The following is a 23875-nucleotide window of genomic DNA, read 5'->3' on the forward strand; positions in this document are numbered from 1 at the left end:
CAAAAAAAAAAATTCTCCCCCCCCAAAAAAATTTTTTTTTACTTTTTTTTATTCAATTATTCAATTATTCAATTTGACTCTCTCCTCCTCAAGTGCCCCTAGAGGCCTCTAGAGGAAAAAACCAGAACAGCCTGTATGCAAACATTATTAATTTCACGTGCCCCCCAACAGTATTCAGTATTTACCTATATATAGCATAGTATCAAAGACAGCTTTCCGCGGACATTATGCGGATAGTATGACTGAGAACCGGTTCTAATCCAGTTGATTGTAAGTGGATTTGTTGAATTATTCTATGTTTTAGGTGCCCCCCAACAGTATTCTGGCTACAATCAACAACAACAACAGCCACTAAATGGGGGTAGTCCTGGGGGTGGGGGCTACCATCCCCCACCCTCCTACAACCGGCCCCTATCCGCGCCAGGGGGTGGAGGTTATATGAATCCTGTAAGCACTGCTCAGGGTTATTCAGGTAAAGGCCTCTCTTTTTTTTTTCTCTCTCTCTCTTTCTCTCTCATTCTCAGTCGGAACTTGCTAAATTCTTCCTGATCGCTTCAAGAAGGTCCCTAAGGTCCCTAAAATATTGAATCTTCTATATATGAATCCTGTGAGTGCTGATCAGTGTTATTCAGGTAAAGACAGGAATGAGATAATGGATGTTAAGTCAATTTTTCCTCCAATGATGATAAACAAAATTTCTTCTCTCATATATTAAGATTATTAGGGAAAGAGAATAATTTTGTTGTTTTATTTTACACCCTAACTGGTTAATCAGCTACAATAATTAGGGTTCGTAAGGGATAAGACAACTCTTTCTCTCTCTCTTCTCCTTTTCTCTCTCTCTTTTTCTTTCTCTCTCACTATCTTCCCCCTTTCTCTCTCTTTTTCAACAATCATTATTTTTTCTCAGGTTATGGTAGTAACCAATATGGGGGTGGTAGTGGCCCCTCCTATCCTGAACCTTATGGGTCAACCTTTACTCACATTCAGCCCAACAACTCAGATGTACAACAACACCAACACCACCACCACCAACCTCAACTTCATCAACAACAAATGCAACATCAAACTTATGAAGGTCCGGGCACTGTGCGAATCAACTTGTCTCGCAACAATAGTTTCAACAGCCAACAACAGCAGAGACATCTACACATGCAACAACAAACTAATATTTACACCTCCCCAGCAAACACCAACTATTCGGAACCAATTTACTCAGAACCACCAGCAGCGGCATCTGTCTATGGTGGCGGCAATTCTCTGGCAGTGACAGCCTCGCCCAATCCTGGCAGACCGAGAAGCACACCTGCCTTTACCCAGGTCGAGGAGAGAAGCTTGGTGCCGCCCGCCATCGCCGAGAAACCCGCCAACCTGTCCGCACTTGCACATTTCCAGCAGAGGCGCAATGCCGCCGCGGCGGCCAACCGAAGCTCAGGATCAGGATCTCCAATGTCAGAGGCTCCTCCCCACCATCATCCTGTGGAGAATCTGTACGAGTCTGTTGATCATGGCTACACAAAATCCAGGTAAGTTTTTTTAAAATCCAAAGCTCCTATTGGTTGAAATACAATCAAGTGATTAAATCCAAAGCTCCTATTGGTTGAAATACAATCACGTGATTAAATCCAAAGCTCCTATTGGTTGAATAAAAATCACATAAAATGCAAAGCTCCTATTGGTTGAATTTATTTCAGGTCTCCTTCGCCAGCTCCTGTTCTCCACGCCCAACCATCCCCAGCTGTAGCGGAACATTATTATGAAACTCTGGAACCGCAGGCCACCCCTCCCAGAAGTTTCAGCTCCCCAAGAACATCACTAACCATGAACAGGTCCGGACGGCCATCTCTGGAGACATGTGAGCCTCGACAACTAGATTTCAATACACCATCTAGGCTCAGGTAAACTTTTTAAGCAGGGTTGGAAAAAACCCGTTTTTTTAAAATAACCCAACCCTGTAGGTTTTATTAATAAAATCAGGGGTTTTGTGTTTTTTTTTCAGGGTTTTATTATTTCTAAAAAAAATTTTTTAAATATTGATAAATCGTTTTGATATAGTAACATGATTTTTTCTGTCTGTACCAAAGGATCTCGCTAACCACTGAATCGGTATGGTTCTCCTTTACAGGGTAGCTTTTCAAAGGTCCAGGGAAGGTTTATAACCTTCAAAAGCTTTGAAACACCCTTGTTCAAAGTCTAACAAATTGTAGGGTGTTGATTACACCTCCCATTACACATATAAAAAAATGAGATTGTGGGGTAAAAAAGTGTAATGAAACCATTTTTTAGGGACAGCAATAGCCTTGGTTCCCCCTCCTCAAATCTTCCACCAAGTGGGGTCATTGGTAAACCTTCCCTGCCCCCCACAGCAGCGGCAGGACAGCTGGAGGATCAGGAAATGACCTCCTCAACTATTGAAACTCTCAACACCATGAAAACTGAAACTATAGGTAATATTATTTATAGTATATTAAGTGCTAGGTATTATTTTTTATATCATCCATATAAGTAATAATATTCCATAAGTAGATGATGTTTTATTTCATTGATCATCTAGGATATTAACCTTTGTAATATTAGTGGTTTGCATCTACTTTGCATGCATACTGTTATATTTGAACATTCGCAAAAAGACACAATAGCAAATAACTTTTAGGAAATGATGATTTAATCAAAAGTTATTGGTTGAATGATGGTTACATGACTTAATCTTTAGCTACTATTGGTCAAGTGATAATATAAAGCTTCTATTGGTTGCAAGATAGTCGCATGGCTAAATCTGAAGCTCCTATTGGTTGAATAAAGATCACATTACTTAATTTAAAGCTCCTATTGGTTAAATAAAGATCACACGACCTAATCTAAAGCTCTCATTGGTTACAGGTGATACAAGCGACGCTAAGGGATTTGTAATATCATTTGATAATGACTCACCAGTGAAACCAAAACCAGTTCTCAGACCCAAACGGACGAGCAGGTGAGATTTGTAAATTTTCTCGTACTAAAACATAGATGTGTCATAACTAAAGATGTTAGAAATGGTTCCTACTGCTACTCAGTCTTCAATATAAAGGTTGTGCACAATGAAAGGGTTGGTTGTCTGTAAGATGTTTGATCAAGTAAGACTGATCTCCAAAATCTTGACATGCATCACCTAAAGTATTTTCTTGTCCATCCAGCGACGTTCACAGGGTTTTATCAGGGGGAAGGGGGGGTGTCAACCCTCTCCCTCTTAATTAAAATCATGGGATGTGCAGTACGTTATCTCAAAAACTTTAAATGCCTTTATTGAATTTTGATTGATTCGTTTTAAACTTAAATATTCGAACCCATAGTCATAATTTACTAAAGCTAATCGTCCATTGACCTATAACCCCATAAAATCTAAAGCTCCTATTGTTAAAAAAAAGATGACCTTAACCCTATATAAGGCTCCTATTGGTTGAATTAGGAAACCTGACTGAATCTAAAGCTTTTATTGGTTTGAAAAAAATCACATAACGTGATATTATCCTCCTATTGGTTGAATTAGAGAAACCTGACTAAGTATAAAGCTTTTATTGGTTGAATCATTTTTTTTGTAATTTCTAGACGCGAGTCTCTGACAAGCGGAATCTCAAATGACTCAGTCAGCAGGTAAAAAAACCTACTAAAAGCTACTGGGTGAAAATACGATGAAACCCGCTACTTGGTTTTCTTAACTTTCCCATCTTTCTAGTCTTAAGTTAGAGTGCCCCAAAGTTGTGTTCTAGGACCAATAAAAACTTTTCTCGTATTCATTCGAATCCGGTGGATAGGAACCGGTTCTCATCCATACGAAAAAACTATGTCTAGCATCGTATTATATCCAGTTTTCTACGAATATAGAAATGTACAATCATAAGATTAAAACTAGTTTTTTTAGCCCCGTGGTGCCGCGGAAAGCCGTTAATAATACGATACGAGAAAAACCTATTCTCGTATTTATTCGAATCCGGTGGATAGGAACCGGTTCTCATCCATACGAAAAAAATATGTCTAGCATCGTATTAGGTATATCCAGCTTTCTACGAATATAAAAATAAAGTTTTTTTAGCTGGTGCCTTCGGCACCTCGGGGCTTAAAAAACTAGTTTTAATCTTATAATTGTACATTCTATATCCGCGGAAAGTCGTTTATAATACGATGCGAGAAATAACTATTCTCCCATTGCTTCGGAACCGATCAATATCCGGTGGGTAAAAAACAGGTTTTGAGGCATACTGAAAAATTATGTCTAGCATCGTATTATATCCAGTTTTCTACAAACATAAAAATGTACAATGATAAGATTAAAACCATTTTTTTAAGCCCGTGCCTTAGGCATTTCGGAGCTGAAAAAACTATTTTATTTTATTAGTGTACATTTTATATCCGCGGAAAGCTGTTTATTTATAATGCGATGCGAGAAATAACTATTATTTTGTTTAGTGACAGACGAGACAATAATCCCGCCTCGTATTATAAACAGTTTTCCGCGGATATAAAAGCCTCGAGATGCCGAAGGCTAAAAAAATGGTTTTAATCTTATTATTGTTTACTTTCATATTCGTAGAAAACTGGATATAATACAATGCTAGACATGATTTTTCGTATAAGTACCAGTTCTAATCAGGATATAAATCGGTTTCGAATGAATACGAGAAAAAAAAACTTTATTTTGGTTCAGCTGAATTTGAGTTGCCGATTGTGTACACAGTTTCCTTGGTGTTTCCTCATCCTATCTCAATATTTACTACTAGCTAAAAAAGCTTAAAACTTCCAAAACAAAAGATCAAAATTTGAAAAATTTAAATTTTGAATGTATAATGTATAAATCGTTTAAGCATTCAAAATTTTGATTTTTTTTTGTAAGTTTGAAGTTTTTTAGCTAGTTGTAAATATTGAGATAGGATGAGGAAACACCGAGGAAACTGTGTACACTATCGGCAACTCAAATTCAACTGACCTTCTTTTGTTTAGTGACCGACGTGATAGTACTACAACGAATATTAGTGGCCCAGCCAAAACTCCGGATGACAGCCTACAAATCTCGCAAGACTCGAAACAGGAACTTTACTTACATTTAATGGTTGAAATGCTTGGACACTCAACTAAATTTACATCCTTTAACTTGGAAGATACTGGCAGCCAGGGATCTAAAGGGATAAGACAAAAGCAGTTGCAAACAAAATTTAGCATAAATGGATATTTAAATCCCAAGGTATTAAATGATCGAGCGTTAGATTTGATGTACATTCCCAATGATGATACACAAAGTTACCTCTTATGTAGATTACAATTAGTGGTTTGATGTTTGGACACTCAAGTAAATTAACCAGCTAAAGAAAATTGAATAAGAGTCACAAAGGTTGTTAAGCCAACGAAGAAGGAACAAAAATATTTCATTTTGATTTCCGCGGAAAGCTGTCTTTAATACAATGCGATATTTAACTATTCCTTTATTTTGGTGAATATGTAAGCAACAGATCTATAGTATAGATGTATATACAGACAACTACCTCCCTTCCTTTTCATTGACCTTTTTTGTCTGCTTCTAAATTGTTTTTCGCTACTAGGCTGTGTTAAGGTACATTATTGGTTAATTTTCAATGACCCAATAGAAAGGTTGCACAAGGTTTATGCGATGGGGAGATACAGTTATTTAACCCTTTCTCCTCCCTCTAATGTTTTACTCTAATATGTAAGTAAGTGTAAAATATCTCAGAATTCTGCTTTATCCTATGGTAGTATAGCTTCTACCAACCAATCAATAAGAAATAATCTTCAACAAGAACGAGATATTTCCACCACCACTAGCAGCAATCCACTTTCCAGCTCAAATAATTTAGAAGGTATTTATTCTCAGGGATCTAAAGGGATAAGATAATCATCGATAAATTGATGTACATTTCAAAAGATACACAAAATTTTCCATTTTGTTAAAACATAAAGACACTTAATGAAACAACCAATAATAATTGAATTTAAGTCCCTGAGTTGTTAAGCCAATGAATAATAAAACGTAATTATAAAACTTTGGGGACTAGTGTAATAAACAGACCGATGCCCCCTCCCTAATACTAGCTGCTACGCGCCCCTAGAGGCATCAAGGAGCACTTTAGGTGTAGGGGGGTTTAATAGTTGCTTTAGTTTTTAAAAAATACTTAAGTACCTAATGAAAACATTTTGGGAGGGTAATTTTTACCAACCCTTTTTTAAATTTTTGTTTTAAAAAGAAACTTTGGACCGGAGGTTGGTGGCACCCTCCCCAAAAATAGTTATAAACCTTCTCATGACATATGTGAAGCTCCCCTGTAAAGGAGAACCATATCGGTTCAGCGGATACAGAGATCCTTTGGTACAGACAGACAGACAGATCCTGTTACTTTTATATAAGAATAAGAAAATTTTAGAGATAGATGAGTTATAGGGTTATTTTTTTTCGCATAATTCTGTTGGGTTGTAGTCAAATGCTTTTATTAAGTCAAACTGTTCCTAATTATGGACCATTTCATTTTTACACATTTAGTTTTTTAAAGGAACAATTTGACTTAATAAGAACATTTGACTACAACCCAAAACCTAACTTTACAGAATAACGTAAAAAATTGACTGAAGAATAAAAACATTTTATAAAAGAAATAACTTTTACTTTCTAGCTATCTATCTATCTACCTTTCTAACTATCCTATTATATAAAGTAGTAAGGTGTTTTTGTCTGTAGCGAAATATCTCGCTAACAACTGAACTGATACGGTTCCCATTTACAGTGTAGCATCATGGGAAGGTTTATAGCTATTTTTAGGGATGTTACCACCACCCCAAACCCCCCTCGACTTTTTTTTAAACGAAAAAAAGTTAAGCCATAATAAGTACCCCTAGGGCCTAGAGGCCTTTAGGGGCGTATCCGCTAGTATATTTATAAATATTTAGCTAGACAACTATGATTTTTTTTATCTATCTTTCAATATCTCCTTCTGTCTATCTTTCTAAAATTCTATCTATATTTCTATCTATATTTTTATCTATATTTCTATCTATATATTTCTATCTATATAATTTTATCTATTTAACTATGAAATTATTTCAGGAAAACTAGAAGTTAGAGATCAATATTCCAACATCCAAAATGAAAATTTATCTTCGCAAAGGAAATTAAGCTTTTTAACAACAAACTTTTAGAAATATGGTTGTTGCAGCAAATCATTTCGGATATAGGCTACATTTATTTATCCTATCATGCAAAGTAGTCAGGCTTTTTTGTTTGCAGCAAAGGATCTCGCTAACTGCTGAACCAATATGGTTCTACTTTATAGTAAAGTTTCTTAAAGGTTCTTTATATTCAAAAAATCATAGAAGGGATGATCTGACAAAAATTTGCTGAAGTAACAAATGAAAGTATAGGCAATAAACTACAACTTTGCTTTTCAGAAGATTTCTGGCAAACGTTTAGAACATCGTTAAAAAAGCTTTTTCCCGCCAGTGAATTGTGTGTGTTGTGTGAGATATCGGAGATACAGCAGCCCATACTCAAACTCTGCTCCAAATGCTCCAATGTCCTCAAGGAATTTCAACCATCTAAATGATAATGATAATGTGAGTTGCACCTGGACTGAATAGTCAACTTGACAACTCAAGGCTAGATTCCTTCACCTCATACCCGTAGTACAGTACATAGCAGACAACCAACCCTTTGATTGCACGATCTTTGTCTGGAGATCCTAACTGTGTATTTTTGGGACTAGTGTATTAAACAGCTCAATGTTCCCTCCCTCCCTGCTTATTAATGGTTGAAATTGAATCTAGGCAAATATAAACTCTCCAGAGGCTTTGTTGAGATGTAGCAAAGTTGGCGCTTGTGATCCAGGAATGATATTTGATTAATTTATAAGAAACTAGCGACTACGCCCCCTAGAGGCCTCTAGGGGCACTTTAAATGTTTTTAAAAAATTATGTTTAAAGACTCCTACGCAACATAGCTAGGTATCGTAGAGACTTAAACAAACAAACAAAAAACATTTAAAGTGCCACTGGAGGCCTCTAGGGGCGTAGCCGCTAATATTATTATAAATTAATCAATAATTGTTTTTAACAGAGGAGTATTGTCCCAAGTGTATGATAGAGAAGTCAAAATGTATGGATTTATTTGATAAAATTAGGGATAATTTCCAGGAGGCAAATCCTTCCCTAAATTCAGCGGTAAGACATTTTTATTTCAATAGTAGCACTTATACTTAGTACTAGGGTTGGGCCGGATATCCGGCCATTTTCAATATTCTGCCGGATATACAGCTGATTTCTAATGCTTTTTCAACTTTTGAATATAATCACTTCACAACATTTTTTTAACACGCACAATACTTTTTTCCAGGCTTCCAAGATATTTTCCCCACTCTCCAATCACAATTTGCACACACTTCTAATACATTTTTCAACCTTTTTCTTATAGAAATTTTTCCAACTATTCACATACTTTTTCAAACACTTCCAATACATGTTTAAACCTTCAATTGATTTTTCCCAACTCCCCATACATTTTCCCCACACTCCAAATACATTTTTTCCACACATTGAAAACATTTATGCCATGCTAAAGTGTATTTATTAAGAAGCTGGATGATAAGAAGTTGGAGTGGGTGCAGATGATGACGCTGAAGAGAAAACAACAGGTACCCAAAGTTTTTTTATATTAGTACCCAAAGTTTTATTATATTAGTACCCAAAGTTTTATTATATTAGTACCCAAAGTTTTATTATATTGGTACCCAAAGTTGGAATGGGTGCAGATGATGACATTGAAGAGAAAACAACAGGTACCCAAAGTTTTATTATATTAGTACCCAAAGTTTTATTATATTGGTACCCAAAGTTTTATTATAAATATTAGTACCCAAAGTTTTATTATATTGGTACAGGCTGAGGAGACTATGTTAAAGGAGAAGGAGTGGAAGGCAATTCGGTAACACTCTTCCTATTTGATAAACTAGCGGCTTCGCCCCTAGCCTCTAGAGGCGAAGCCCCAAGAGGTAATTTTAGAAAAATTATGTATTTCTGATGCTGCCATTTTATGTGAAGTAATTGCCTAAAAACAATTTATTTTGGGGGGGGTTGGGGGTGTCCCATCCACCAAGAAAAATAGCTTAAAACCACCACAGGACCAGTAGGTATATTCCCTGAAGAGAAGAGCCCTATCGGTTCAGTGGTTACTTAGATCTTAAGCTTCAGGCGAACAGACATAGATTGCACATTATCCTATTTCATACAATTAAAAGTTATATAAGTTTGGGTACCATTACAATTATATAAGTTTGGGTACCATAATAATTATATAAGTTTGGGTACCATTATAATTATATAAGTTTGGGTACCATTATAATTATATATGTTTGGGTACCATTATAATTATATATGTTTGGGTACCATTATAATTATATAAGTTTGGGTACCATTATAATTATATATGTTTCGGTACCATTATAATTATATAAGTTTGGGTACCATTACAATTATATAAGTTTGGGTACCATTACAATTATATAAGTTTGGATACTATTCTAGGCTGAAGAGGCGAGGGTGAAGCGGGAAGAGGAGGCGAGAAAGCGAAGAGAAGACGAAGAAGCCAAAAAGGTGAGCTCAGCTTCTCAGTAGGGTTGCGCCAGATATCCGGTCATTTTCAATATCCGGCCAGATACCGGATATTAAACTATCCGGTTACATGATATCCGTCCGATTTTTGACGCCGGATATCCGGTTATCCGGCCGGATATCTGGTAATTTGCCGGATATCTAACGTTGGCCAGATATCCGGCCTGAACCGGCATTAGAAATCAGCCGGATATCCAGTATCCGGCTAAAAAAGAATCCGGCCCAACCCTACTACTTAGGGATCTAAAGGGATAAGACAATGGCTGGTTAACTTAAGTATATCCCTAATGATGATACACAAAATTACCCCTTCTGTAGGTAGATAAAAATTATTGAAACGTTTGAACACTTCATGAATCAATCAATCAAAATTTAATAAAATTCCCCAAAGTTGTTAAGCCAAGGAATAAGAAAAAGTTATCATAAAACCTTGAGGACTAGTGCAATAAACAGCCCACTGTCCCCTCCCTCCCTTTGGGCCATATAATGACGTCATTTTATCAGAGAGGGGGGGGGGGGGAAACTTAAAGTAGTCTGGTACCCAAAGTTTTATAACCACGTTGTTTCATTTATTTGCTCAAAAATTTTGGGTACTTTTATTGAATTGTGGTGTTATCGTATTAAAAACAATTTAAACTTTAAGATATATCCGCGGAAAGCTGTCTATAGATAATTAAAAATAGGTTTTATCACATAGTATTATAAACAGCTTTCCACGGATTTAAAAATGTACAATTAAAAGATAAAAGCCAGTTTTGTTAGCCCCGAGATGCTGATGGCATGTGCCTAAAAAAAACTTATATCAGAAAACTGAATATAATATGATATGATACATGATTTATAAGTATAGCTTAGAACCAGTTCTAATCCAGCGGATATTAATCGGTTTCGAAGCCATACTGGAAAATTATTTCTATGTTCATCTTTAAATGTTTAAATGAAAGGCCTGTATTCTTATTTTGTTTCAAAAAAGCATCAGATTTCATGAAAACTTTTCTTTTTATTTTACTTTCCCTGGAGAGCTGTCTACAAATAACTAAAAATAGGTTTTTTATCACATAGTATTATAAACTACTTTCCACGGATATAAAATGTACAATTATAAGATTAATATTATGATTCTACATTTTTATATTCATAGAAAGCTCAAAACTGGATAGAGATATAATACAATACGATACATGATTTTTCAGTATGGCTTAGAAGGGGTTCTTTTTTTGCATTGTGTTACAGACAGTTTTCCACGAATATAAATAAATAACAATTATTTGGTAGGCGGAGCAAGCCAAGAAGAAGGAAGATGAGAAACGGCGGAGAGAGGAAATATTTGAACAATACAAGATTAAAAAGGTACCCAAAGTTTAATGCATTTACCTAAAGCTTTGCTCCTAGCAGACTTAAAACGCACAGGGTTCTAAAGGAATAAGACAATGACCGATAAATTGATGTTCATCCCAAATGATGATATACAAAATTACTCAGATTAAAAAAAATTACTCAGATTAAAATTACTCAGAATAGTTATTTTCAGTATGGCCTTGAAACCGAATTATATCAGCTGAATTTGAACCGGTACTCAGCCATACTGAAACTTCATGTATAGCATCGTATTACAGACAATTTTCCACGAATGTTAAAATAAAAATTATAGAATGAATACCAGTTTTGTTAGCCTGGTCGTTAGGCTAACAAAACTGGTTTAAACTTGTGATTTTTCATGTGTTTATAATACGATGCGGTAAATCCTTATACTAAAGTAACATGATGTCTGTGTGTTTGTCTCTACAGGGTAGCTTTAATGAAGAACCATTTCAGTTCAGTGGTTAGCAAGATCCTTCGGTACAAACAGACAGACAAAAAGACAGATACTGTTAGTTTATTATAAGGATTAAATCACCATATTCCTATTTTATTCAAGTTTTTTTCTCTTTTTTTGTAGGAGTGTATCTCACCCCTCAATAAAATAGCTTAAAACCACCACAGGACCAATATTTACATATTCCTATTCTATTCAGGAGCTGGAGAAGGAAGACAAAGCCCCCAGCCACCCTCCCCCAACTAGTTCTAACAAAACTGGACCAAGAATGCGACCTAGGAATTTATTTTTACATGAGTTTTGGATACCATTCTAGTGTTTGTATACAAGAGGGGGGTGAAGTTTTGACACATTTGCGTAAACAGTGAGTAATAGTATATAGGCTTTATCTTTGGACTGAGGATACCGTAAATTATATTGATACTTTAAAGGTTTTAAAAACATTAGGGACTTTTTATGAAAACTTTGGGGACTTTTATAAAAAATGTGTAAAATAAACTTGTGGCTGGCTAGATCTGCTGGAGCTGGGGGTATGAAACCACGGCCGCGAACTATCCATGTAGATTCTGACGACCTGCCAGACGGACGGACAGGTGGACAAGTTACGCGGTCATCCAGCGGACTTCGGGGCAGCCATTCCAATCTCAATATTTCAAGTCTCAATAGGTCAAGGTGAGTTTGGGTACCATTTTAAATTAGTTTGGGTACCATTATCAATATATAAGTTTGGGAACCACTATGATTATATAAGTTTGGGTACCATTACAATTATATAAGTTTGGGAACCATTATAATTATATAAGTTTGGGTACCATTATAATTATATAAGTTTGGGAACCATTATGATTATATAAGTTTGGGTACCATTACAATTATATAAGTTTGGGTACCATTATAATTATATAAGTTTGGGTACCATTACAATTATATAAGTTTGGGTACCATTACAATTATATAAGTTTGAGTACCATTACAATTATATAAGTTTGGGTACCATTACAATTATATAAGTTTGGGTACCATTCTAATTATGTAAGTTTGGGTACCATTTATAAGTTTGAGTACCATTAATACCACTAATTATGTTAAATTTTAGAAATTACAGAAGGGGCAGTAATTCATCCCTAGCTGATGAAGAACTTTATGGAGGCGTTTCTTCTGGGCTTAGAGGTCTTGGCCATATAGGTCAGTTCTAATTTTACATTAGTCCCCACAAAGTTTTATAATAACTTTTTCCTATTCGTTTGCTTAACAGCTTTGGGGACTTTTGACTTAAATTTTGATTGGTTGTTTCATTTAGTTGAGTGTCCAAACGTTTCAACCACTAATATTAATTTGGTAATTTGGTTTATCACCATTGGGGATGGATATCAATTTATTGGCCATTGTCTTATTCCTTTAGATCCCTGTTTCACCAGGTCTTTTACACACTAGTCCCCAAAGTTTTTTAATGTATGTATGTATGTAGCCTTGATTCTCTGAAGTTAGGATTCAGATGCACGAGGAGATTGGAGTTGAGAATCCTTTGACTAATCATAGATTGGCAAGCTTCGCGCACAGCTGAGTGTATTCTATGTTACATTACAAGCTGACCCGCAATTCTCGTGGAAGCTACTCAATTATTACATCACCCTGGCCTAGAGTGTTGGCAGGTGTTCCATATTAAGCCACCCTAATTAATGGCACTCTCATATGAATGAGGAGCATGGACGAGGGAAGGCACGATTGCAGTTGCTTGATAGGTAGGATCCTAACTTCCTACAAATCTCCCTCCTTACAACCTAAGGGCATCACAGGGAAGGTTGCGTTATTATATTCTGACAAATTGCAACAGCATTTGTCATCCAAGTGCAACGTCTATGAGGGGACTTGAACTCGGATTTTCCCATCCACAGCGTAGTGCGCTAACCACTACTCTATGTGACACCCCTAAAGTTATTTAATAAAATGTTTTCTCGTATTCATTCGAATCCGGTAGACAGGAACCGGTTCTCATCCATACAAAAAAACTATGTCTAGCATCGTATTATATCCAGTTTTCTACGAATATAGAAATGTACAATCATAAGATTAAAACTAGTTTTAATCTTATAATTGTACATTCTATATCCGCGGAAAGCCGTTTATAATACGATACAAGAAATAACTATTCTCGTATTCATTCGAATACAGTGGAACTCTTCTCCTCACTTTTAGTTTTAAAAAAAAAAATTAGTTTTTTTATGTTGTGAGTGTGATGATAGTATCCTTCCAGATTATCGTGTACTCTAATAAGTGAAACTTTTAGCTGGATAGAAATAACAATCCCCTCCCTCTACCAACTTTATCCATCCCCTCCCACTGGATGAACGAACTGACCAATAAATGACGCCAATTTTTCCCCTTTACATAATATCCATGTATATTATTTACATACATTATTGTTAGTGCCCAAATTTTCAACCAATTTTTCTTGTAGGACGCAGTAAATCATCCAGTGTTAGCAATCTTGGTCCTGGCTCCTTACCCCTGGGTCTCCGTAGAGGTACAGGTTAGTTTTAGTAGAGGGATGGGATCTACTGCAGTTCACGGTAAAATATTGCTGGTAAGCAATATTTCCAAAAATCTATGAATTTTAAAGGCTGCTAGCTGCCAAACGGCTGAACGTACAGACGATTTTAAGCGGCATAAGAAGGCCTACAAATAATCTGGAATAGCCAAGATCCAATTATGTACAGGGAAAGCTTCACTGAAGAAAAAACGCATAAAATAGGTCTTTTTCGCGCATTTCTCTGCTATGCATTATTGATTTATGGCTATTCCAGATTATTTGTATGCCTTCTTGTGCCGCCTCAAACAGTGTGCGGGCATGATCTGTACGTTCAGCCGTTTGGCAGCTAGTAGCCTTTAAAATTCATAGATTTTTGGAAATATTGCTTACCAGCAATATTTTACCGTGAACTGCAGTAGATCTGAGGGATGCTCTTGTCTTTCATCATTGGGTTTGTCTATCAACACATAGCGCATCCGCTCGTCGTCTGAGAGGTGATAGGTTCGAATCACGGCCCAACACCGCGTCATAACTAAAGACGTTAAAAATGGTTCCTAACTGCTTCTATGTTATGTGCGCGACATTTATAGTTAAAGTAGATGGGAAGAATGCCTTGGCCCATAAACATGCGTAACTTATCACCATGTACACTTAGGACTTCTCAGACAAAGGTTGTGCAATCAAAAGCTCCTTTCCCCTTGGCAGGTACAGTGGGGAGACTGAGTATCTATCTATCTATATATCCATCCATCCACCTATCTATCTAAGGTCTTTCTGGCGGGGGGCACAGATCCGAGTATGGCAGTCACATTGAGGAGACTGAAATATCTATCTATCTATCTCTTATAAAAAAAAATTACTTTTCTTTGAAAATCGCATTTTTGCCTACCCTGTCCCTGGGACTTAAAAAATCTTGTTAAAGGTCTTTCTGGCGGACATAGATCCAAGTATGGCAGTCACAGGTGGAAGACTGAGTTATCTATTTATTTATCTATCTATCAATCTAATTATCTATCCATCTATCTATCTATCTAAGGTCTTTCAGGCGGGCATAGATCGGGAGTATGGCAGTCACAGGGGAGAGACAAAGTTCTCTATTTATATATCTATCTATCAATCTAATTATCTATCTATCTAACTAAGGTCTTTCTGGTGGACACAGATCCGAGTATGGCAGTCACAGGTGGGAGACAAAGTTCTCTATTTATATATCTATCTATCAATCTAATTATCTATCTATCTAAGGTCTTTCTGGCGGACACAGATCCGAGTATGGCAGTCACAGGGGGGAGACAAAGTTCTCTATTTATATATCTATCTATCTAATTATCTATCTATCTATCTAATTATCTATCTATCTAACTAAGGTCTTTCTGGTGGACATAGATCCGAGTATGGCAGTCACAGGGGGGAGACAAAGTACTCTATTTATATATCTATCTATCAATCTTATTATCTATCTAACTAAGGTCTTTCTGGCGGACACAGATCCGAGTATGGCAGTCACAGGGGGGAGACAGAGTTTGATGACAGAGCTTCAGATATTTCTAGCACCACGTCTGGTTATAGGTCAGGCAGAGGTAAGAGTACCCATAGTATCCACCAGTACCCAAAGTTTTCATTAAACGATTTATGGATAGATTGATTTATTAATTGATGAATAGATTGATGAATAGATTGATGAATAGATTGATTGATTGATAGATTGATAAGTTGATTGATAGATTCATTGATTGATTAATATATTGATTGATAGATTGAAAGATTAATAGATTGATTGACAAATTTATTGACAGATTGAGTGATAGATTGATTGATTGATTGATTGAATAATAGGTTGAAAGATTGATATATTGATAGATTGATTGAAAGATTGATAAATTGTTTGATTAATTGATTGATAGACATGGATGGTTCGTAGGTCTTTGTCTTAACCTAACCTAACCTACATCATGTCAAACAACTGGCTGTTCCATTATACACTGTACAAAACTAAGGTTTAATAAGTAATTGCAAATGAGTTTGATTATGAGTTAAGGTTGGCACTTAGGCACTTTTCAATATATATATAGAAAAAAACGGTTCTGAATTAAAGCAATAATTATCAACCAAACAGGGTCTCACACACCCCTACCCAACCTAACCTAGCCTAAACAGGCCATACAAGTAACCATTTCTTCAAACTTTGTGCAAGTGAGATTCATTATGAGTTAAGGTTGGCACTTTTAGATATATATAAAGAAAATTATGGAGAGTTTAAATCTGATTCATTAGGTCACATGGCTAGTTTGTAGGTCCATGTTTTAACCATTATACACAGTCCAAAACTAAAGTTTAGTAAGTAATTGCAAATGAGATTTATTATGAGTTAAGATTGGCACTTAGGCACTTTTCAATATATATATAAAGAAAAAACTGGTTATTACAGAGAATGTTACAAGTAGAAAACTCTAACAACCATACAGGCTCTCACATGCCCCTACACAACCTAACCTAGCCTAAACAGGCCATACAAGTAACCATTTGTTCAAGCTTTGTGTAAGTAACTCCATGTGAGATTCATTATGAGTTAAGGTTGGCACTTAGCTACTTTTCAATATATATAAAGAAAACTTTATAATCATGGGACAGGACAATAGATTGTATATTAATTTCTGGTACCCAAAGTTTTATAATTATGAAAGGGTATAGTAAACTGTATATTATTCTGGTACCCAAAGTTTTATAACCATGGAAGGGAATAGTAAACTGTATATTATTCTGGTACCCAAAGTTTTATAATCATGGGAGGGTATAGTAAACTGTATATTATTCTGGTACCCAAAGTTTTATAATCATGAGAGGGTATAGTAAACTGTATATTATTCTGGTACCCAAAGCTTTATAACCATGAGAGGGTGTAGTAAACTGTATATTATTCTGGTACCCAAAGTTTTATAACCATGGAAAGGTATAGTAAACTGTATATTATTCTGGTACTCAAAGTTTTATCACCATGGAAAGGTATAGTAAACTGTATATTATGCTGGTACCCATAGTTTTATAACCATGGAAGAAAAAAAAGGTTCCCAAAGGGCAAAGTAAGAGTAGACCCAGTCATAAACAATCAACCAGGGTCACTCACCTTCCTAATTGGGTACCTTAGTAAAAACTATACTTCCACACCTTCCTAATTGGGTACCTTAGTAAAAACTATACTTCCACACCTTCCTAATTGGGTACCTTAGTAGAAACTATACTTACACACCTTCCTAATTGGTTACCTTAGTAAAAACTATACTTCCACACCTTCCTAATTGGGTACCTTAGTAAAAACTATACTTACACACCTTCCTAATTGGTTACCTTAGTAAAAACTATACTTACACACCTTCCTAATTGGTTACCTTAGTAAAAACTATACTTACACACCTTCCTAATTGGGTACCTTAGTAAAAACTATACTTACACACCTTCCTAATTGGTTACCTTAGTAAAAACTATACTTACACACCTTCCTAATTGGGTACCTTAGTAAAAACTATACTTACACACCTTCCTTATTGAGTACCTTAGTAAAAACTATACTTACACACCTTCCTAATTGGGTACCTTAGTAAAAACTATACTTACACACCTTCCTAATTCTGTACCTTAGTAAAAACTATACTTACACACCTTCCTATTTGAGTACCTTAGTAAAAACTATACTTACACACCTTCCTATTTGAGTACCTTAGTAAAAACTATACTTACACACCTTGCTAATTGGGTACCTTAGTAAAAACTATACTCATACACCTTCCTAATTCTGTACCTTAGTAAAAACTATACTTCCACACCTTCCTAATTGGGTACCTTAGTAAAAACTATACTTACACACCTTCCTTATTGGGTACCTTTGTAAAAACTATAATCATACACCTTCCTAATTGGGTACTTAAGTAAAAACTATACTTACACACCTTCCTAATTGGTTACCCTAGTAAAAACTATAATCACCCACCTTCCTAATTGGGTACCTTAGTAAAAACTATATTCACCCACCTCTCTAATTGAGTACCATAGTAAAAACTATACTTTCACACCTTCCTAATTGGGTACCTTAGTAAAAACTATACTTACACACCTTCCTAATTGGGTACCTTAGTAAAAACTATACTTACACACCTTCCTAATTGGGTACCTTAGCAAAAACTATACTTACACACCTTCCTAATTGGGTACCTTAGTAAAAACTATACTTACACACCTTCCTAATTGGGTGCCTTAGTAAAAACTATACTTACACACCTTCCTAATTGGGTACCTTAGTAAAAACTATACTTACACACCTTCCTAACTGGGTACCTTAGTAAAAACTATACTTACACACCTCCTGCAGGGTGTTTATTTGTTTATTCATATCTTATCCTAACCTAACCTATTGTATACCATTCTAAAGGTTTTCCAAACGCCTAACCCCTGCAGGGGGCTTAGTTTTTATTCATATCTTAACCTAACCTAACCTATTGTATACCATCTAAAAGGGTAATTAAATGCCTAACCCCTGCAGGGGGCTTAGTTGTTTATTCATATCTTAACATAACCTAACCTATTGTATACCATCTTAAAGGTTAATCAAATGCCTAACCCCTATGCGGGGCTTAGTTGTTTATTCATATCTTAACCTAACCTAAACTATTGTATACCATCCTAAAAGTTTTCCAAATGCCTAACCCCTGCGGGGGCTTAGTTGTTTATTCATATCTTAACCTAACCTAACCTATTGTATATCATCTAAAAGGTTAATTAAATGCCTAACCCCTGCGGAGGGCTTAGTTGATTATTCATATCTTAACCGAACCTAACCTATTGTATACCATCCTAAAGGTTAATTAAATGTCTAACCACTGCGGGGGGCTTAGTTGTTTATTCATATCTTAACCTAACCTAACTTATTTTATACCATCCTAAATGTTTTCCATATGCCTAACCCCTGCGGGGGGCTTAGTTTTTATTCATATCTTAACCTAACCTAACCTATTGTATACCATCTAAAAGGGTAATTAAATGCCTAACCCCTGCAGGGGGCTTAGTTGTTTATTCATATCTTAACATAACCTAACCTATTGTATACCATCTTAAAGGTTAATCAAATGCCTAACCTTATGCGGGGCTTAGTTGTTTATTCATATCTTAACCTAACCTAAACTATTGTATACCATCCTAAAAGTTTTCCAAATGCCTAACCCCTGCGGGGGCTTAGTTGTTTATTCATATCTTAACCCAACCTAACCTATTGTATATCATCTAAAAGGTTAATTAAATGCCTAACCCCTGCGGAGGGCTTAGTTGATTATTCATATCTTAACCTAACCTAACCTATTGTATACCATCCTAAAGGTTAAATAAATGTCTAACCACTGCGGGGGGCTTAGTTGTTTATTCATATCTTAACCTAACCTAACTTATTTTATACCATCCTAAATGTTTTCCATATGCCTAACCCCTGCGGGGGGCTTAGTTGTTTATTCATATCTTAACCTAACTTAACTTATTTTATACCATCTTAAAGGTTAACAAAATGCCTAACCCCTGTGGGGGACTTAGTTGTTCATTCATATCTTAACCTAACCTAACCTATTGTATACCATCTAAAAGGTTAATTAAATGTCTAACCCCTGCATGGGGCTTAGTTGTTTATTCATATCTTAACCTAACCTAACCTATTGTATACCATCCTAAAAGTTTTTCAAATGCCTAACCCCTGCGGGGGGCTTATTTGTTTATTCATATCTTAACCTAACCTAACCTATTGTATACCATTCTAAAGGTTTTCCAAATGCCTAACCCCTGCGGGGGGCTTAGTTTTTATTCATATCTTAACCTAACCTAACCTATTGTATACCATCTAAAAGGTTAATTAAATGTCTAACCCCTGCATGGGGCTTAGTTTTTTATTCATATCTTAACCTATCCTAACCTATTGTATACCATCTTAAAGGTTAATCAAATGCCTAACCCCTATGGGGGGCTTAGTTGTTTATTCATATCTTAACCTAACCTAACCTATTGTATACCATCCTAAAATTTTCCAAATGCCTAACCCCTGCGGGGGGCTTAGTTGTTTATTCATATCTTAACCTAACCTAACCTATTGTATACCATCTTAAAGGTTAAGTAAATGTCTAACCCCTGCGGGGGGCTTATTTGTTTATTCATATCTTAACCTAACCTAACCTATTATATACTATCTTAAACGTTAATTAAATGCTTAACCTCTGAGGGGGCTTATTTGTTTATTCATATCTTTACCTAACCTAACATTTTGTAAACCATCTTCTAGGTTAATTAAATGCCTAACCCCTGGGGGAGCTTACTTGTTTATTCATATTTTAACCTAATCTAACCTATTGTAAACCATCCTATAGGTTAATTAAAGGCCTAACCCCTTTGGGGGATTAGTTTTTTATTCATATCTTAACCTAACCTAACTTATTGTAAATCATCTCAAAGGTTTTCTGCATGTCTAACCCCTGCAGGGGGCTTATTTGTTTATTCATATCTTAACCTAAGCTAACCCTTTTTAAACCAACTTATTGGTTGATTAAATGCCTAACCCCTGCGGGGGGCTTAGTTGTTTATTCATATTTTAACCTAACCTAACCTATTCTATACCATCTTAAAGGTTTTCCAAATGCCTAACTCCTGCAGGGGGCTTATTTGTTAATTCATATCTTAACCTAACCTAACCCTCTGTAAACTATCTTATAGGTTAATTAAATTCCTAACTCCTGTGGGGGGATAGTTGTTATTTCATATCCTATCCTAACCTAACCTATTGTATACCATCCTTCTTATGTTTAAAATCAACCTTGTAGAGCTAGAAAAATGTGTCAATCTGAAAAGGCGGGATTTAGAACCTTTTAAAAGTAACCAATCACATATGACTTAGCTTCCCTCCAAAAGATTCTGGATTCTAATTGGCTTTACAGCCCTTTAAATTTAATGTTGACACAGAAAAATTCTTAGATGGGAAGAAGTCTAAAATTTAAACTATTTTCTTTTGGGATTAAAGGACTTTCTTATGTGGTAAAATAAATATACATATTAGGTACATATATTAATATGATATTTTATACCTAATTGTTGTACTGTACAGGTTTAATTCCATATGGGGGTATGTGGAAAATTGAAAAGTATTAATTAAAAATAATGGTTTGGTATTAGATCTAATTTTAGTACTTTTGCATTATTAAACTTTTTTTATTACTTTTTCCCTTACCCCTGACATCAAGACTTTTAAAATCTTATTCCCATGTGAAAAAATGTCAACATGATATTTTGTCCTTTCAGCAGAGGGGGTAAGGATAAGGAAGGTTATACTGTAAATAATTCTTGTATTTAAATCTTAATTAGAACAAATTGATCTTAAAATGGTTTGCTGCAAAACTCTTTAAATGCATGATTCTATTCTTACATTGCTACTCTTTCTAAGTTGCACCTAACTTTTATAGGAATTATCATACAAAGTTTGAAATCATTAGGACAATTCTAACCTTATAATTTAATGAACAGAGCTTATCAAAACAAACAGACGAACCGACCTTTATTATAGAAAAGCTTTGCTTTAAAAAAATAGAATTGACTAATGAACCTAAAAAGGCGGGACTTCTATATAGTTGAAACTACCTAACTAATCACAGCTAAGCATTTTTTCCCTCCATAAACTTCTGGATTGTAATTGGCCAATTACAGCCCTTTAAATTTGGATAGTAACACAAAAAAATGCTTATGTGGGAGGGGGTCTCAAATTAAAGGGACCCATTAAATTTAATGTTGACACAGAAAAATTCTCACAGGGTAGGAGGTATTGATTTTAAACTATTTTCTTAGGGATAAAAGGATTTTCAAATGTGTTAAAATGTTATAAAAAAACATACAAATAATATCTATTAATAATTTTAATAACATTGATCTTTTAAATATCTTTTATTTTATACAAAATAATATGAACCAGAACAGGTTTAATGCTATTCTACCTGGAGCCTGGTGAATAATTCATTTGCATTTAATATAAATAATTCATATGCATTCAATATAAATAATTCATATATATATCCATTAGAAATAACTGTTTTTTACGAAATTCTATTTTGGTATCTTGATAGTACTGAACTCAATTTGAAATAATGAATATTTCTTATTTATAAAACTTTAAATTATTGAATTTATCTTTGTTTTTTATTTAAAGTTATTGCTTATCACTTTACCCCTAACATGAAGACTTTTACAACCCATGTGAAAATATGTCAGTGACCTTTTTAGTTTTTAGTTAGTGTTAACACATTTTAGGCAGGGAGGGAGGGGACATTATGCTGTTTATTACACTAGTCCCTGAAGTCAAAACAACATTGGGAACCTTTACAGAATTTTAATAAGTTGTGTGTCCAAATGTTTTTACCACTAATTGTAATACACAGAAAGGATAATTTTGTGTATTAAAATTGGGGATGTGCATTAATTAATCAGCCATTGTCTTATCCCTTTATATTCCTGCATTTATGACCTGTATCCTCTGCCTTTCTTATCCTAAAAAAGCCGACATCCTACATATTTGTAACAAGATATATTTTTAAAGCATATTTAAAAAAAATGTCTTTTTTAGTAGGGGGGGTTGTCGTCCAGGGTAGGGAAGGATTTACTTTAGATAAATCTTGTATTAAAATATTAAATTGTAGGGGTTTATTTCCTAGTACAGGAAGAAAGGGGATAACGAGCCGTTAATTTCACTAGTCTCCAAAGTTTTATAATAGTAATGTTTTCTTATTCATTGTCTGAACAATGTCTTATTGTTTTATTAGATATTTGTTGAGTGTTCAAACCTTTTAACCAATAATTGTTGTCTACAGAAGGGATATTTTTGTGTGTCATCATTGGGAAAGTACAGTAGTTTAGATCCCTGTATATATATAAATTGATTCCCTAAAATAGATCAACATTAATTAAAATTTTGATTACATATTTCTATCCCAGATATTTATGACTTATTTCCCTTTCTACAGCTAATTAATCTACATATATTGTACAAAACTAAACTGTTTTTCTCATGAGAAAAAAAGATATTTAAAGAATTTAAAGAAGCTTAAAAAAAATATTTCAAAGATGTAAACATCTTATAAAATATTAGCAGCCGTGCCCCTAGAATTCAGGGGCTCTAGGTTAGAAAGGGTATAAAAGGGAAGGAAAATAGCCTAAAACCATCCCAAGATATACAACTGAAAATAAAATAGCCTAAAACTGGGACCAAATTGAAGCTTCCCTTAAATGGAGAACTCAATAGGTTCAGTAGTTATAAAAATATTAAGCTACAGACAAAAAACTTACTACTTTGATATTAAAATTTTTATAATAATAAAATTTGAACTCTATTTTTACCTCCTAAAAAAAGACAAATTTTCCTGCTTTTTGTTTTAAAGTGTAAACTTGAGACTTATTAATTGGGGGCAATTAAACTTGTCAATCCATGTGTAAATATGCAGGGAGGGAGGGGAAATTGAGCTATTTATTACACTGGTCCCCAAAATATTATAATGTTTACTAATTCGTTGGCTCAATTATTTTGAGGAATGTAGTGAATTTTGATTAGTTGGTTCATTGAGTTAAGTGTTTCATTTCAACCACTAATTGTAATGTACAAAAGGGGTGCTTTTGTGTTACTTCATTGGGGATGTAAACCAATTTATCGGCCATTGTCCTTTCCCTTTACTCCCTGTGAAATATTTTATGACCCCAAAAATATAAAGGACTAATTTTACTGCTTTTTGTTTTAAGGTGTAAACTTGAGACAAATATATTGGGTGCAATTAACTTGACATTCTTTCTTTAAAATGTTTCCCATATGTGGTGTGTCTTCAATAAAACAA

The 23875-nt window shown here is 34.9% G+C and overlaps 1 protein-coding gene across 5 annotated transcripts in view; it reads left to right on the forward strand.

Moving 5' to 3' along the window:
• The window catches only part of LOC145307140 (uncharacterized), a 58908-nt gene that overhangs the window by 26193 nt on the left and 8840 nt on the right, over window positions 1–23875 (forward strand). For 2 of the 5 annotated variants that reach the window (XR_013875311.1, XM_080149499.1), the window contains exons 17-36: window positions 305–472; window positions 911–1526; window positions 1695–1898; window positions 2287–2447; window positions 2881–2974; window positions 3589–3633; window positions 4978–5062; window positions 5720–5849; window positions 7088–7146; window positions 7479–7560; window positions 7802–7861; window positions 8090–8196; window positions 8607–8666; window positions 9556–9624; window positions 10918–10992; window positions 11658–11733; window positions 11968–12130; window positions 12555–12643; window positions 13917–13988; window positions 15458–15568. Coding sequence is in view for 4 of the 5 variants with exons in the window: in XM_080149499.1 (XP_080005625.1) it covers window positions 305–472; window positions 911–1526; window positions 1695–1898; window positions 2287–2447; window positions 2881–2974; window positions 3589–3633; window positions 4978–5062; window positions 5720–5849; window positions 7088–7146; window positions 7479–7560; window positions 7802–7861; window positions 8090–8196; window positions 8607–8666; window positions 9556–9624; window positions 10918–10992; window positions 11658–11733; window positions 11968–12130; window positions 12555–12643; window positions 13917–13988; window positions 15458–15568 (2526 nt within the window). In the remaining variant the exon portion in view is untranslated. Of the gene's footprint in view, window positions 1–304; window positions 473–910; window positions 1527–1694; window positions 1899–2286; window positions 2448–2880; window positions 2975–3588; window positions 3634–4977; window positions 5063–5719; window positions 5850–7087; window positions 7147–7478; window positions 7561–7801; window positions 7862–8089; window positions 8197–8606; window positions 8667–9555; window positions 9625–10917; window positions 10993–11657; window positions 11734–11967; window positions 12131–12554; window positions 12644–13916; window positions 13989–15131; window positions 15172–15457; window positions 15569–23875 lie in introns of all 5 variants that reach the window. The other 3 variants (XM_080149502.1, XM_080149501.1, XM_080149500.1) reach the window with 3 other exon arrangements.

The sequence above is a fragment of the Acartia tonsa genome, chromosome 15 (genome assembly GCF_053477335.1).
Source record: "Acartia tonsa isolate MP-2025a chromosome 15, ASM5347733v1, whole genome shotgun sequence".
Taxonomy (NCBI): domain Eukaryota; kingdom Metazoa; phylum Arthropoda; class Copepoda; order Calanoida; family Acartiidae; genus Acartia; species Acartia tonsa.